Source organism: Triticum aestivum, chromosome 3A, assembly GCF_018294505.1.
Source record: "Triticum aestivum cultivar Chinese Spring chromosome 3A, IWGSC CS RefSeq v2.1, whole genome shotgun sequence".
Classification (NCBI taxonomy): domain Eukaryota; kingdom Viridiplantae; phylum Streptophyta; class Magnoliopsida; order Poales; family Poaceae; genus Triticum; species Triticum aestivum.
This window is the reverse complement of record NC_057800.1, coordinates 13,796,102-13,810,416: the sequence shown is the minus strand read 5'-3', so window position 1 is coordinate 13,810,416 and position 14,315 is coordinate 13,796,102. Positions and strand designations below refer to the sequence as shown.

General features: G+C 43.2%; 1 protein-coding gene across 1 annotated transcript; it reads left to right on the top strand.

The window, feature by feature from the left end:
* Positions 1–3,261: 3,261 nt before the first annotated feature.
* LOC123059857 (eukaryotic translation initiation factor 3 subunit A) lies at positions 3,262–11,207 on the top strand. Its single transcript, XM_044482384.1, has 14 exons — positions 3,262–3,440; positions 3,662–3,742; positions 4,538–5,019; positions 5,416–5,631; positions 5,700–6,068; positions 6,157–6,186; positions 6,779–7,006; positions 7,141–7,302; positions 7,977–8,198; positions 8,275–8,478; positions 8,875–9,078; positions 9,167–9,247; positions 9,662–9,863; positions 10,273–11,207. The coding sequence occupies exons 2-14, from the start codon at positions 3,697–3,699 to the stop codon at positions 10,860–10,862; spliced, it is 3,036 nt and encodes a 1,011-aa protein (XP_044338319.1). The 5' UTR covers positions 3,262–3,440; positions 3,662–3,696; the 3' UTR covers positions 10,863–11,207.
* The last annotated feature ends 3,108 nt before the right edge of the window (positions 11,208–14,315 follow it).

Below are 14,315 nucleotides of genomic sequence, written 5' to 3'. Positions count from 1 at the left end.
TGTTTGGTTCCTTGCATAGCCCCACGCTGCATCGTATCCACCATCCTGGTTGAGTCTAGGCTGGCTTAGCTGATGCAAAATGAGTTTGAGATGTATGTTTGGTTGTGTGCATGTTGTGAGGCAGGCCAATGTGAGGCGTTGTTTGGTAGGTTGTACACTATATCCTGGCTGAGCTGTTGAACTATGTCAGGTCAAGCCGACACCATGCGTGCGTCATCCCCACGAGCTCTTTACCAACGCTTCATGACACCGCTGCGACAACGGGCGGTCGTGCCTAGCTAGCACAGGTACACTTTCCCCATCCGATGAAGCTCCTGCAAAGCACACTCATCGGATGCGTGTTCACCATCCTGGCGCCAACAGGCGTGAGGCTGCATCGAAGAAACACTTGATTCCTGCGTTCCTCTCACCCAGGCTGAGAGGCCTCTTTTTGCATGAGTCGTCCAGGTTGAGGAGGTCGCACAGGAAATCAAACGACTTGGATTTTGCATCCCCGATACGAGCCAGGTGCGAGCTAGTTAACCAAACATGCCCTACAAGCTCCACTTTGAAGGTGTGTGTTGTTGGTTAAGAGTAACAAACATCTACATAGCCATAATGCATTTGTCGATTTTAGCAAGGTTCTAGTATTTTTTCGTTCTTTTTGTGTTTTTTCTACCGGTCTTGATACATTTTTTGTTCTTATTTTTATTTCTCTTTTCCTGTTTCTTATTTTTCCGTGTTTTTCTTTTCATATTTTAAATCGTGAACATTTGGAAAATATATTTTTAAAATTCTTAATTATTTTTCCAAAATCATCAATATTTTAAAAAGTTATGTATATTTTAAAGTTCGCAAACATTTAACATGTGTGCCATTAAATAGTTTTAAAGTCATGGATATCTTTTCAATTTTATGTTTTTTTAATTAGCAACAATCTTAAAATCTAAGAACATCTCTTGATTTGATGAACATTTTGAATAAAATGATAGATGATTTTTTTCCGAGTTACAAGGGGAATGAGGGGTGCAAAAAGCTAAGCGAGCGAGCGGAATAGGGAACCACGCTATGCAAGAGTATAATGGCCTGCATGTGAGTGTTATAGCAGCAAACCACCATCGACTGACACCAGGACCGAAACGTGTAAGGACACGATAATCATGCATAGACAAATCTACTGTATTATCAGAACAAATACCATCTCCAACAACAACCCAACTCGATATACAAATGAAAAAAACACCACCAAAACATTTAAAGCGCAAGCCAACACATATAAAATCAGAACCAAGCAACCAACCAAACATGTTTTTGATCAAGTTGTTTAAACTTCATAGTATGATTTCTCAAATAAATAATTTTTGCAGGAAGATAATACTTTCCAATAAAGGTGTTTTTACATTTTTGACTAATGCTATTTGTAGGCAAATACAATAATCATTTATTAGCTCTATCTCTTATGGAGAAAGGAAATAATTTCAGTTTTGTAATATCATCATTGTCTATATCTTTATATTTTCATATCACAAAGTTCAACAAAATTATTAAGACGAGCAGCAACATCTTCATTATAATTTTCAGAAAACTGTTGTTTCATAACAAGATTTAACATAGCAGGTTTAATTCATATGACTTTGGACTAGTGGCGGGAGTAGCAATAGGAGTAATAATAAAATCATTATTATTGGTATTAGTAAAATCATAAAACTTTGTATTCTCGGTAGTAGACATGTTTTGCAGCAAGAACATGATCAGCAATTAAAGACGTTTTTGGTATTTTTTCTAAGCAAGCAAAGATACAAGCAAAGCAAAAAGATAAAAGTAACCAGGCAAGATAGATACAATAATAAAGTGTGATAATGTGAAAGACCTCTCTGTTTGTATAAGACTCTCCGTTAATGGAGCCAAAAATCTTGCTTGCTCTTCTTGTAAGAGTGTTTGGGTACCGTTAAGTGTAAGGATGAAGCAACCTAATGGTGAGTATTTTCCTCGGACGTCATGATTCGAGATGTTTGTCGAACTTTGACCGCTACGGCTACCTAGATGCCGTATTTCACCATGTCTCCTCGTCCTTTCGACACCGCGACCAAGCTGGCTAACACGTACACTGCACGTGCTCGCTGATCGCACTCTTCCCTAATCCGTCAATCGTCTGGTCAATTATCCTGGGTTCCTTGTGCTCACGTGGTTTCGGGGAGGGGTGTCCGGTTCTAATGATTTAGGTTATTTGCCGAGGGAGGAGGCAGTCGGGTTTTCTATCTACCCAACTATAATATGAAAATAAAATTTCAGTTCACCTGCTCAAGCTCAACGACTTTTATATCACCCAAAGAATGACATGTACAACGATCATCATTGTCTGTTGTTAGCGAATAGAAGCCAAATAATACGCAATACAAACATAATCACTTCCTGACAATTCACATAAAAACATCCTTCAAATAATTCGTCTATGTTCTTAGTTACATTCTTTTTTTGCCTCTTTGCGGATCATTCATAAAATATGTTGTTCATAAGTTTCTTGTATTCTTGGCTTCAATTGGTCTTTGCGCCAAAGGCGTAACGGGTCATATATCTTTTTTGGAGCCAACAATGGTTCTGAAGCATAAAAAACATAGTAATTGTGTTTTTTAGTGGAAAATCATTATTATGTTATAGACTTCATTAGGACGCACATGGGTTGCAATGGGTTTCCGGTTGAAATTGGTGTTTAAAGAAAAAGGAAAATTTGTGTTGTTGGGTAGGATAAGCATCCATTTCTGGTCCCATGGACCCATTCGAACAAACGCCGAATCATGGACGCAATCAATCTTTGCGCCAAAGGCCGAATCATCCACTTCAGTTAGTCTTTGCGCCAAAGGCGCAACATGTCATCTTATTTTTTTGAGCCAGCAATCATTCTGAACCAAACCCGAGACTAGCAGGCAAAAACAACATACTTGTGTTTTTTTAGGGGAAATCGTCATTATGATTTAAATTTCATAAGGCCGCACATTTTTTTTACGTGGGTTACAATGGGCTTCCGGGCTGAAATTCGTGCTGTTGGTCCTATAGACCCATTCGAACAAAGGCCGGATCATGGACTCAGAAAAAAACCGAACTTGGGCCCTGACTTTTGGTCAAACCTCCCCTGCTTCCAGCCAAATTACCCCGTCCCGCTGGCGACAGCACAGCCTCTGGAACGGGACAGGGAGAGCCACCACCTGATCCCAGCCGCCCGTCCCACCATCGGACGGCCGCGAAACGGGCGCCGAGAGCCGTGGCATGAACAAAATTCCTCAAACACCCCCCCGCATCTTCTTCCTCTCTCCACCTCATCACCCCGGCTCGCACCCCACGCAACCCTAATAAACCCTACCTCCTCCCCGCCGCCGCCACATCCACTCCCTCCTCCGCCTCCAGATCCTCTCCCGCGCCCCCGTCTCCGCCGCCCTCCGCCCCCGGTCTCCGGCGATCTACAGGTACCCCCGCTCTCCACCCCCGACGGCCGTCGCCGCCCCCTGCCTCCATACCTCATCAGATATAGTGTCTCCTCCGTCATTTTCGGCGATTTTTTTCCCGGGATTTCCCAATCGGACCGGCCGTTCGTCGGAGTCCGGCGTTGGATGCATGTTTCGCCGTTGATTTGCCGTGAATCCGTGAGCTAATCCGGCTTCCTCTGTTGTTTGTGGCTGGGATGCAGGAGTAGATCGCCCCCGGAGACCCCGCGCCCCGACCATGGCGACCTTCGCGAAGCCTGAGAACGCGCTCAAGAGAGCGGAGGGTGAGTCACCGGGACCTTGTCTCAGTTCGGCCGCTCAATTTTATCTGCTGTGGTTTCCGATTTCTGTTGCCGTGGTGTCTCTGTGATGCCCACAGGAACTTAGGGCGACGACGGGCTGTACTGTCTGGTCCATTTGTTAGTTCAATCAATCTCACATGGTCACGAAATGTATAACGAATCCATGAGCGGTACATTTGAAACAATTGAGTTAATTTGGATTCACCGAGTCCATATTGCATAGGCTAGATTGTGTCACAAGTACTGGATTTATATGTGCAATTTGGTTGGGTCTTCTGGCTTATTTCATAGGCTGGTTGGGCGTTTGTGCTTATGCCTACGTTCCTGACCTGCTTCTGAGAATTTCAGTGTATGATAAGTTGCTCTCTTTGTTGTGTACATTTTTATTCCCTTTTCCACTAAGACCACTTAGCTATGCAAAAGCCCAATATCTGTTGACTTGTGCTGCGTTTGACATTGTGGTTGATTATGATAATCCAGTTCCTCCAACCAGCTTTTGCCTACTTTAGTATTTGGTTAACCAACTTATCACTAGTTTCAAGGATATGTTTCCACAACTGATTATAAAATAAAGCACAACGTAACACAGTTCAGCAACCGCGAACTTGTGCCTTAAGCTTCATTTTATCTGAACTGATTAGGATGTTTCAAGGGAATTACACACTTCTCGCGCTAAAATGTAGTCACAGTGCTTCTCTTGATATGCAGATCTTGGGCAATTTTTTCATATTTTACTAAATGATTTTCACACTGTTTACCACCTTTGGTTTACTGCAGAGTTGATACATGTTGGACAAAAGCAGGCAGCGCTGCAGGCGCTGCATGATCTCATTACATCAAAGAGATACAGATCATGGCAAAAGCCTCTTGAGAAGATCATGATGAAGTATGTCGAGCTGTGTGTAGATCTAAGGAAGGGCAGATTTGCCAAAGATGGCCTTATTCAGTACAGAATTGTCTGCCAGCAAGTCAACGTGTCATCTCTGGAGGAGGTCATAAAACACTTTATGCAGCTGTCCAATGAGAAAGCTGAGGAAGCCAGGAATCAGGCACAAGCACTGGAAGATGCTCTGGATGTCGAAGATCTTGAAGCTGACAAGCGCCCGGAGGACTTGATGCTCAGTTATGTGAGCGGTGAAAAAGGCAAGGACAGATCAGACAGAGAGTTTGTCACTCCATGGTTCAAGTTTCTGTGGGAGACATACAGGACAGTGCTCGAGATACTGAGAAATAATTCAAAGCTTGAAGCGCTATATGCTGTAAGCTATTTTACTGCCTTGCCATTACCCTAGTGGTCACTTAATACGTACTTATATTTTTTTGGTTCTGTCCTTTTACATGGACATCTTATGAAATGAACTATTTGATTCCTTCTGCACATACTTGACCAATTCACTCTATCGGTACCCTTTTCTTTCCTTTGATGAAAAGAAACCTGTAGTATGGACTTTGTTCCATGAACATACTATTCTTTTACTTGATAACTTGTCTGGTTCTTTTGCACTCTCCTTAATTTGTAAGAAGTAATAACGATTTGGCTCCTTTTGTACAAAGCATTACCAATGCATTATGTAACTACTGTTATTTACCTTTTGTATTATTGTCTACTAAATGCTTTTCACCAGCTGATCTTCCATTGACTTCTCAATATGCAGATGACTGCGCACAAGGCTTTTCAATTTTGTAAGCAGTATAAAAGATCCACCGAGTTCCGTAGGTTGTGCGAGATCATTAGAAACCATCTTGCAAATTTGAACAAATATCGCGACCAGCGTGATCGTCCTGATCTGACTGCCCCCGAAAGCTGTCAGCTGTATCTTGATACCAGGGTTGAACAACTGAAAATTGCTACAGAACTTTCCCTATGGCAGGTCTGTTTCACAACTCATCTTATCTTAAAGCTAAAAGAAATAAAATTCACCAAGCCTTTTTCTTGCAGGAAGCCTTCCGATCTGTGGAGGATATCCATGGCTTGATGAGCTTGGTTAAGAGAACTCCAAAGCCATCTGTCCTGGTCGTATATTATGCCAAGCTGACTGAAATATTCTGGATATCTGAGAGTCACCTGTATCATGCATATGCATGGCTGAAGCTTTTCAACTTGCAGAAGAGCTACAACAAGAATTTAACTCAGAAGGATCTGCAATTACTAGCATCTTCTGTTTTGCTTGCTGCACTTTCTGTTACACCATATGACCATAAATATGGTGCATCTCATCTTGAGCTTGAAAATGAGAAGGACCGTAGCTTGCGTATGGCCAACCTTGTCAATTTCTCCCTCGACTCCAAGCGTGAGAATAGAGAAATGGTTTGCCTTCCATCTGTTCTCCAAGTTTAAGATAATTTTCCATAATATACTTACTTGTTTTCTGATAAATCTTCTGTTCACTTTTCAGGTTTCAAGAGCAACTCTTCTTTCTGAGTTGGTATGCCTTGGGTCCTTTTTGGTTGCTGTTATTTTTATGTTATATACTGCCAAACTGTTTAACATCTCTTTTATCACATGGACATGGCCGCACATGGGCATCTTGAACACAATCTGCTATTATGCGGTTGCTTGTACATGTTACAAAGCATTCATATATGAGAGTAATCTCCTCTGATGCCTGCACTTGATTGTAGGCGCTTAGCGAATTGCTTTTTCTGCCTTCCAGTCAGAATAATGCATAACCACATCGTGAGCATCGCTGTCTCGTCAAGCAGCGTTGCTAAGATGTACATACTTATCTTGTATTACATGGCATGAGAGTCATTTTTCCTTCTAATCACACCTCCCACACCTCTAATTACCTAATATCTCTTCAATCGCTTTAGTTAGCTTTGGTAGCTCTGAAATATATGAAGATTTGCAAGTCTACGCAGAACAGAACATCTGTTGATGCATCCCTGATGTTCTGTTCTGTTTGTGTGATGATTGAATTACTTGCATTGCTTGTGATATTTTACTAGCTGGCTGTCTACATCATGCAATTTGTCTTGCATACACACTAACTCTCATTCTGACTGCTATGAAAATAGGCTGCCAAAGGTGTGATTTCATGTGCTTCCCAAGAAGTAAAAGATTTATACAACCTTATGGAGCATGAGTTCCTTCCTCTGGATCTAGCATCAAAAGTGCAGCCTCTGCTATCCAAGATTTCTACGATTGGAGGAAAGCTTTCCGCTGCATCGTCAGTTCCGGAAATCCGTTTATCACAGTACCAATCTGCATTGGAGAAGCTTACTGCACTGAGGGTGCTGCAGCAGGTCCTATGCTATGTCCCACTAGCGATAATATATGCATTCATGTCATTTTTTTTGCGAATATGTATTCACTCTATCACACCTTAACATTACTACCTGTAAACATGTTTCTTAACTCTCTTTTTTAATCATTTCAGGCATCTCGTATTTTCCAGTCCATGAAAATTGATATGCTATCTAGAATGATCCCATTCTTTGAGTTCAATGTCGTGGAGAAGATCGCTGTTGATGCTGTCAAGCACAATTTTGTTGCTATGAAAGTTAACCATTTGGCAGGAGCTGTTCATTTTGGCAACATGGTATGTGGCTTGATTCTGACCTTTAGACTTCTCAATGTCCTCATTGAAGGCTTTATTTTTCTGATGCTGTTTATTTGAATTTCCTCATCGTCTGCTTTGCGGTTTTACATTATTTGTTTTACCTACTCATTTCCTTGGCCAAGGGGGCTTGTCCCTTGGCCTTTCATTTCTTTTCTAGGAACTTACCATTCATAGTGAATGGTTTCATTTTTATCAATTATATTACAACAACAACAAAGCCTTTCAGTCCCAAATAATTTGGGGTAGGCTAGAGTTGAAACCCATAAGATCTCAAAACCTAGTCATGGTTCTATTCACGTGGATAGCTAAGTTCCACGCACACTTGTCCATGACAATGATATAAAGTTTGCTTGATTGTTGATGAGAAATATGTGCAGCTACAGTCTGCTCACAACAATGATAGGTCAAGCTACAGTCTGTTGACAACAATGATATAAAGTCTGCTCGATTGTTTCTTTGTTTATTTTAGCATCAACATGTGGTGACTGATTGAGTGTATTGTTCCATGAAATTTTGTCACAAACATTTGGAATATGGCGACATTCTCAGCAGTTAATTTTCCGTTTCCATCTTGTCTCTACAGATAAATAGATCATCGGGCAACATCAATCTTCCCATATATTCATTGTTATCTGACATATTTACCTTTGCAGGACATAGAATCTGATGTGCTTAGTAGCCACCTTAGTGTCCTCGCTGATTCCCTGAACAAAGCATTGAGTCTTATTCATCCACCTGTGCAAAAGCCATCCAAACCTAGTGAAAACTTGACCAGTCTTGCTGGAGTGGTGGAGAAAGAACATAGAAGACTCCTTGCGAGGAAATCAATTATTGAAAAACGTAAAGAAGACCATGAGCGTCAAATATTGGAAAAGGTTTTCTATTTGCTCATTCTACCTCTTAGTTGTTTTATGGAGTCTTTGTTGATGGCTTATGCGTTTGTATTTCCAGGAAAAAATAGAGGAGACAAAGAGATTGACTATTCAGAAGAAATCTGCAGATGAAGAAAGGGAGAGGCTTTTGAAGGAACAGAGACTTAGGGAGCAGCAGAGGATCCGTAAAGAAATAGAGGAAAAAGAGGCGAGGGAAGCAGCAAAAATGATAGAAGATTTAACAGGAAGGGGGAAGAATAAGAAAAAAATTCACATTGAGGGGGTAAGATAATATTTCGGATTTCCAATAATTGTACAGCTCCATTCTACCTGGCCATGTTTTCATAGTTTGCTTACTTCCTTGGAATGTAACTTAATTCTGTTTAGCGCTAAAATCTGGATGCACTATATTATGGGACGGAGGGAGTAAAATTTTGATAAAGGTCATATTTCTGTACTGTCAGCTCAATTAGTTGTTTTACTTTTTGTTTCTGTGCCCTAAAAAAGGTTGATAGTCAGCTGCAGATGATGACAGGTGGTGTAGTTAAAGTGCAGGATCATTTGTTTCTGCACACTGCTTAAGTTTTTATCACTTATAGTTTGTAACGCATAGATACATGCATGTACAATTGTAGTTTTGGTGTATGGCGTTCTAATAAATTGAATGCTCACATGGCAGGATATGACAAAACAACACGCCATGGAGGTGGTGTTGAATCAACAGGTGAAGGAGCGTCAGGAGATGGAAAAAAAACTGGCGAAGCTTGCAAAGACAATGGATCACTTGGAGAGGGCAAAACGGCAGGAGGAAGCACCATTAATCGAGGAGGCCTTCCAGAAACGCCTCGAGGAAGAAAAGATCCTTCATGAGCAAGAGCAGCTGGTTTGTCTTCACTGTTATTTTGTTGTTTACAAGATGTACATTCTGATAGTTCTCATGCTCACATTTATTATGTTTTTCTACTTGGCAGAGAGAGATTGAGCTCAGCAAGCAACACCATGCGGGTGACTTGCAGGAGAAAAATAGGCTTTCTAGATTGTTGGAGCATAAGGTATGTGTCCTTCTTGCGGCTGCATTCAGCCGCGCTGATTCTGTCATGTTTTTATTCTTAATCAGCATTCCAAACTTTTAGTTGTAGAGTCTATTTGTCCACCGAGGGATGCTGAGTAGAGTTGTTTCAGTGATTACAGTTTCTACCCTGAATTGTTTTTGTTTTGTTTGGATGATATCATTTGCTGGCCTGTCTGCTGCTGATACTGATTAACCCCAGAATAGATAGATTCAAATTTGGTTTTCAGCATATGATATTTCAAGTTTTGCCTCTTAAGGGTATTGTCAACTTATAGGCTTTTGTCAGCATGTACTTTTTTCCTTCAAAGAAGACTACCTTCCATCTTGTTAATCTTTCCAAAACTTTGGCTTGTTGTCTATCATACCTTTACCAATTTTCCCTTTTCTGTTTCAGAATACTTTCCAGGAAAGAATTGTCCAACGCCGTGAATCTGAGTTTAGTAGCCTAAGGAAAGAGAGGGAAGAAAGGATTAATCAGTTGCTATCTTCAAGAAAGCGTGAAAGGGAGACTGTACGCAAATTGATGTATTTTCTGAACATGGAGGAACAGCGGATCCAAAGGGAGCGTGAGGAACAGGAGGCTAGAAAGCGTGAAGGCAAGTGGATTACTGTACTAGCTTTACTATTTGTTCTACTCGCTGAGCATAGTACTAGAGCTTTATTATTATCATCATTGGGAACTGGAAGTTTGCAACTTAATTATTCTTCTTGCTAGCCTTATATGATGTTAGACCAAATCTACCATCACCGTACATTTCTTAATTTTAGTCTATTCTGGCTCTACTCAACTGTTCAAACTTGTTTGAATTGTCATTATCTTAGATGATTGACTGCAGTGCAGTATTTATTTCTCATACTTGGACGGTGGATAGCTGAAAACATAAATCTTACCAGCTGTTGCTTTGTTACCATTCCATGTTGTTTGTGTCATTTGGAAGCAAGGCAAACACATTGTAGCTGATCAATCGTTGCTGGCAATAATGAAATCATCTCTTTGGTTTGCAGAGGAAGAGAGGAGAAAGAAGGAGGAAGCTGAGAGGAAGCTCAAGCTTGACGCAATCGCAGCCAAGCAGCTGCAGAGGGAGAGGGAGTTGGAAGAGAGGGAGAAGCAGAGAAGGGAGGCTCTCCTAAGAGGAGCAGAGCCCGTGCGCACAGCTGATGCACCAGCTGCTGCTGCTGTCGCACCGCCAGCCCGTGAACCAGCAGCGGCAGCCCCAGCTGCCGCAGCTGCCGCAACTGGTGCTGCTCCTAGCAAGTATGTCCCGAAGTGGAAACGTGAGGGTGATAGTAGCAGTCAGAGGCCGACTGCGGCAGCTGAACCAGACCGGTGGGTCCGGGATGATCGTCCTCGCCCTGCCCTCCGCCAGGATGCTCCTCCTGTGCGCGATGCTCGTCCCATCCGCCAAGAAGCTCCACCTGCACGTGATGCGCGTCCCTTCCGCCAGGAGGCTCCTCCTGCCGCACGCCAAGAAGCGCCCCCTGCTGCCCGCCAGCCGGACGCTGCTGCTCCAGCTGCATCTACTGAACGCTGGCGTCCTGGATCTAGGACCTCTGCAAATTCCTCATCCAACTCGTCCACCGGCTGGAGGCGCTGAAGCTGCCTGGCATGAAATGCGCCGTGCTCTGCCTGCATGCTGAGATTTTTGCCGTCCTCCTTCCAAGTCTGGGAGCTTCATACACAATGGTAGTCTGCTGCTGATATCTGGAAGCACGGTTACTTGAATTTGCTTGTTGCGCGCCTAAATTTTCGAATTGGAACCTTGCACTGTTTCGCAGTCATGTTTGATGTTTTGAGAGTTACAGTACTCCATGCATAATGTGTTAGTCTTTGTTGTCGTATATTCCAGACTATGCTGTTAATACCCAAGCCCCTATATCCGGCAGGGTTTTCGCTCTAATATTGATACACTTGATGAAAATCACCCATGGTGAATTTTGGATGTGGCGCGTGCTAATTTTTTGGTACCTGGCTGTGTAGAAATGAGTGGTGTGTTCAGTTTTTTGTTTGAAAATTTTTGAACGTGTGCGCAGGTTGGTTTGGGTCGGCTAGCGTTTTAAGTTGTACTTGGGCCCGCAGGGCTGGTTCATTTCGCATCCTCTCTGTAGTTCGGTGCTTCCCTGGGCTTCCAATCGTTTTCGGTCGGCGCACGTGTCCCCGTTCGTACTCCTCCAACCAGCAATGCCGCTTTGACCGCCTTGTCCAGATGTAACTGGTGTGTCCCGTAGCTGCTGCTTTTACCGTCGATTCGAGAGCCTGCCATCTTGCCCCACTATTGCTGTCGTTCTTGCCATGTTATACATCCACGTTCCATGCATGTTATCGCATCGGGTCTTCTTTGGTGTCTCATACGTTGGTTCCATGGTCGCTCATTAATTCGTTCCATCTGGTTGCCGCTGAACCGCTTAGTTCGTCGCTGCTGGCTTAGTCGTGTTTGTTTCTGTTTCCTTCTTCTAGCTATCTGCGCATTACAAATAGGCCCTCCTCCTCTTGATTTTCCAGGTGATCTGCGGGGTTTGTTTCTCTTCTTCCGTTTGTATCAAGTGCATGATTCATCCTTCCAAGAGCTGGGAAGGCACGACGACGGAGCGGCCGCATGTTATGTAGCCGAGTAGGCGTCTGCTGCGACCGGTCGTCCCCGGCACGTCTTCACTGTGGCTTGCTGGAGTTGCAGCTGCGGCTCTCCGTAGGAATAATCACGCCGCCATCACTCCGGAAGCTGCCTCCGTCCGCGGCAGGCTGGAGGTCCACTACTCGCAAGGCCCGCATGGGCACGACCTCTCTCTGTCATTGCCTTGCGTCGTTTCTCCGTTCAAGACGGTGCGAGTCAACTAAGCTCGAGGATGCTTCTTGAAGCGTTCGGTCGCCGGCGGAGCGGCTCGAACAGGAGCGTCCAGGCGACCACGAGAGTACGTAAGTTTGACCCTCTCCATGCCGCTACGACTGGAATTCTGCCTGCTGCCGTCAACACCTACGGGGTCTGCCAAAGTCTCCTCGCCGCTCTACAACGTCGACGGCCGGGCCGCACCGCCGCCGCCTAGGCTCCTTGCACGCGGCTCCCCCACGGCCACGCCCCATGCGCTGATCCTTGCGCCCCCTCCAACCGGCTGAGAGGGTTGTAATACGGCGAGCAGCGGTAATGGACACTAGTAGAAAACGGAGCTTTAAAATCGGTTCGTAAGGGTGGGCACTAAAGACCCCCCCTTTAGTACCGGTTCGGCACGAACCGGCGCTAAAGTGCCGCCACGTGGCGTGAGCTCGTGCCCTGATATGGGGGACCTTTAGTACCGGTTGAAAATTTTGGAATTTTTTTTTGATTTTTTTTCGATTTTAATTTTTCTGAATTATTTGATGATTTAGTCTCTAATCATCTCTCTTAACTGCTCAAGTATGGATTACTCATTCCAAATCGCCTAACTTCCCGGCCGGTCACACATCCTCTCACTCCCCCAGCCTGAGCACGCTTAACTTCGGAGTTCTATTTCCCTTACATTCCAAGTCTACACTTGTTGTTTTCCTGACAAATGTAAGCTGTCAATCCTATTAACCCTCAGCAGTTTAGCTTGAGCATTAGGTCACACGTTTCACCGTTTGAGTTTGAAACTATTATTCTAAAAAACAGTAATTATTTAGTAACACTAATATTTCTTGAATAAGTTTGACCATAGTTTGACCAGATTTGACCAAAATTCAAAAAATTGAAATAATTATTTAGTAACACTAATATTCTTGAATAAGTAGTTTGACCAGATTTAACCAAAAAAATTTATAAAAAACTGAAATTTGGCCATATCTTTTTTTCCTTTTAGAATTTGAGGATTCTAAAAAATTGCAAACAGGCCGTAGGCGGTCTCCATCGGATGCGGATTTTTGTGCTGAATTTTTTGATATATTATACGTTTTTTTCCGACATCGTATGCAAAAGTTATAGCCGTTTTACATTTTCCCTACACTTTTTGCAAAACATGTCCAAATTTAAGTTTTCAAATTTTCCTATCTAGTAGATGTAGTAATATAACTACCTCTCGAAGGATTTTATTTTTTGAAGTTTTTATCATTTTCTTTTGATTTTTTCAAAACTGAAATGGCGATACACGGGGGGAGGGGAGGGGGGGGGGGTAGAGTTTGAAAATTGCCCTATAGTGCCGGTTTGTGTCTTCAACCGGACTATAGGTTAAGACTCTTTAGTGTCGGTTGGTGACACAAACCGGTTCTATAGGTTAGACCTTCAGTACCGGTTTGTGTCACAAACCGTCACTATAGGGACTCGTGGAGCCCTGGCCTGACGCCAGCCTGCCACCACCCCTTTAGTACCGGTTCGTGGCACGAACTGATACTAAAGGTTCATTACGAACCGGCACTAATGCATAGCCATTCGAACCGGCACTAATGGTCACATTAGTGCCGGCTCAAATACAAACCGGGGCTAAAGGGGTGAACATTTGACCTTTTTTCTACTAGTAAGAGTACCCTCGGGCGTGGTGCACTCAGCCGGAATGAAGAAGATGGAGCACCATGGAGAGAATATCAGGAGCACGCCAGCAGAGAGACCGCAATACAAGCACCTCATTGTAGTCACCGCTGGCCAAAGGATATGTAGGATCATCTCTAATTTTGGTCGGCAGTTTGGCTTTTTTTCCGCATCAGTTTAGCTTCTCCCTTTCCTTGTAGGAGTAGGGTTTTTGCTTAGTTGTCAGAGTCAGTAGTTTATTGTTTGGAGAGATGATTATTTAGTCTGGCTCACCGCGAGTGCACAAAATACACTTTTGGATCGGTGTCCTTTTCAATCCATGCTAAACAAGTAGCCCAGCGGGCTTCCTCCCAGTCATGTATTGGTAGTTTACATGGGAATGATTATCGATGTGTTATATTTCTTTCTCTTTGCACGTTTGCATCTGAAAAAATCATCTCCCACTTTACATCTTAATGCCACGCTCTATAGAGAATAATTACTATCCATTATATAGTTTGAATTTTATCCTACTGTTTCACTCTATATAGGGTAATTGCTAATCATGGAATGGCCTCTTCTAGAAAATGTTCTTTTTGC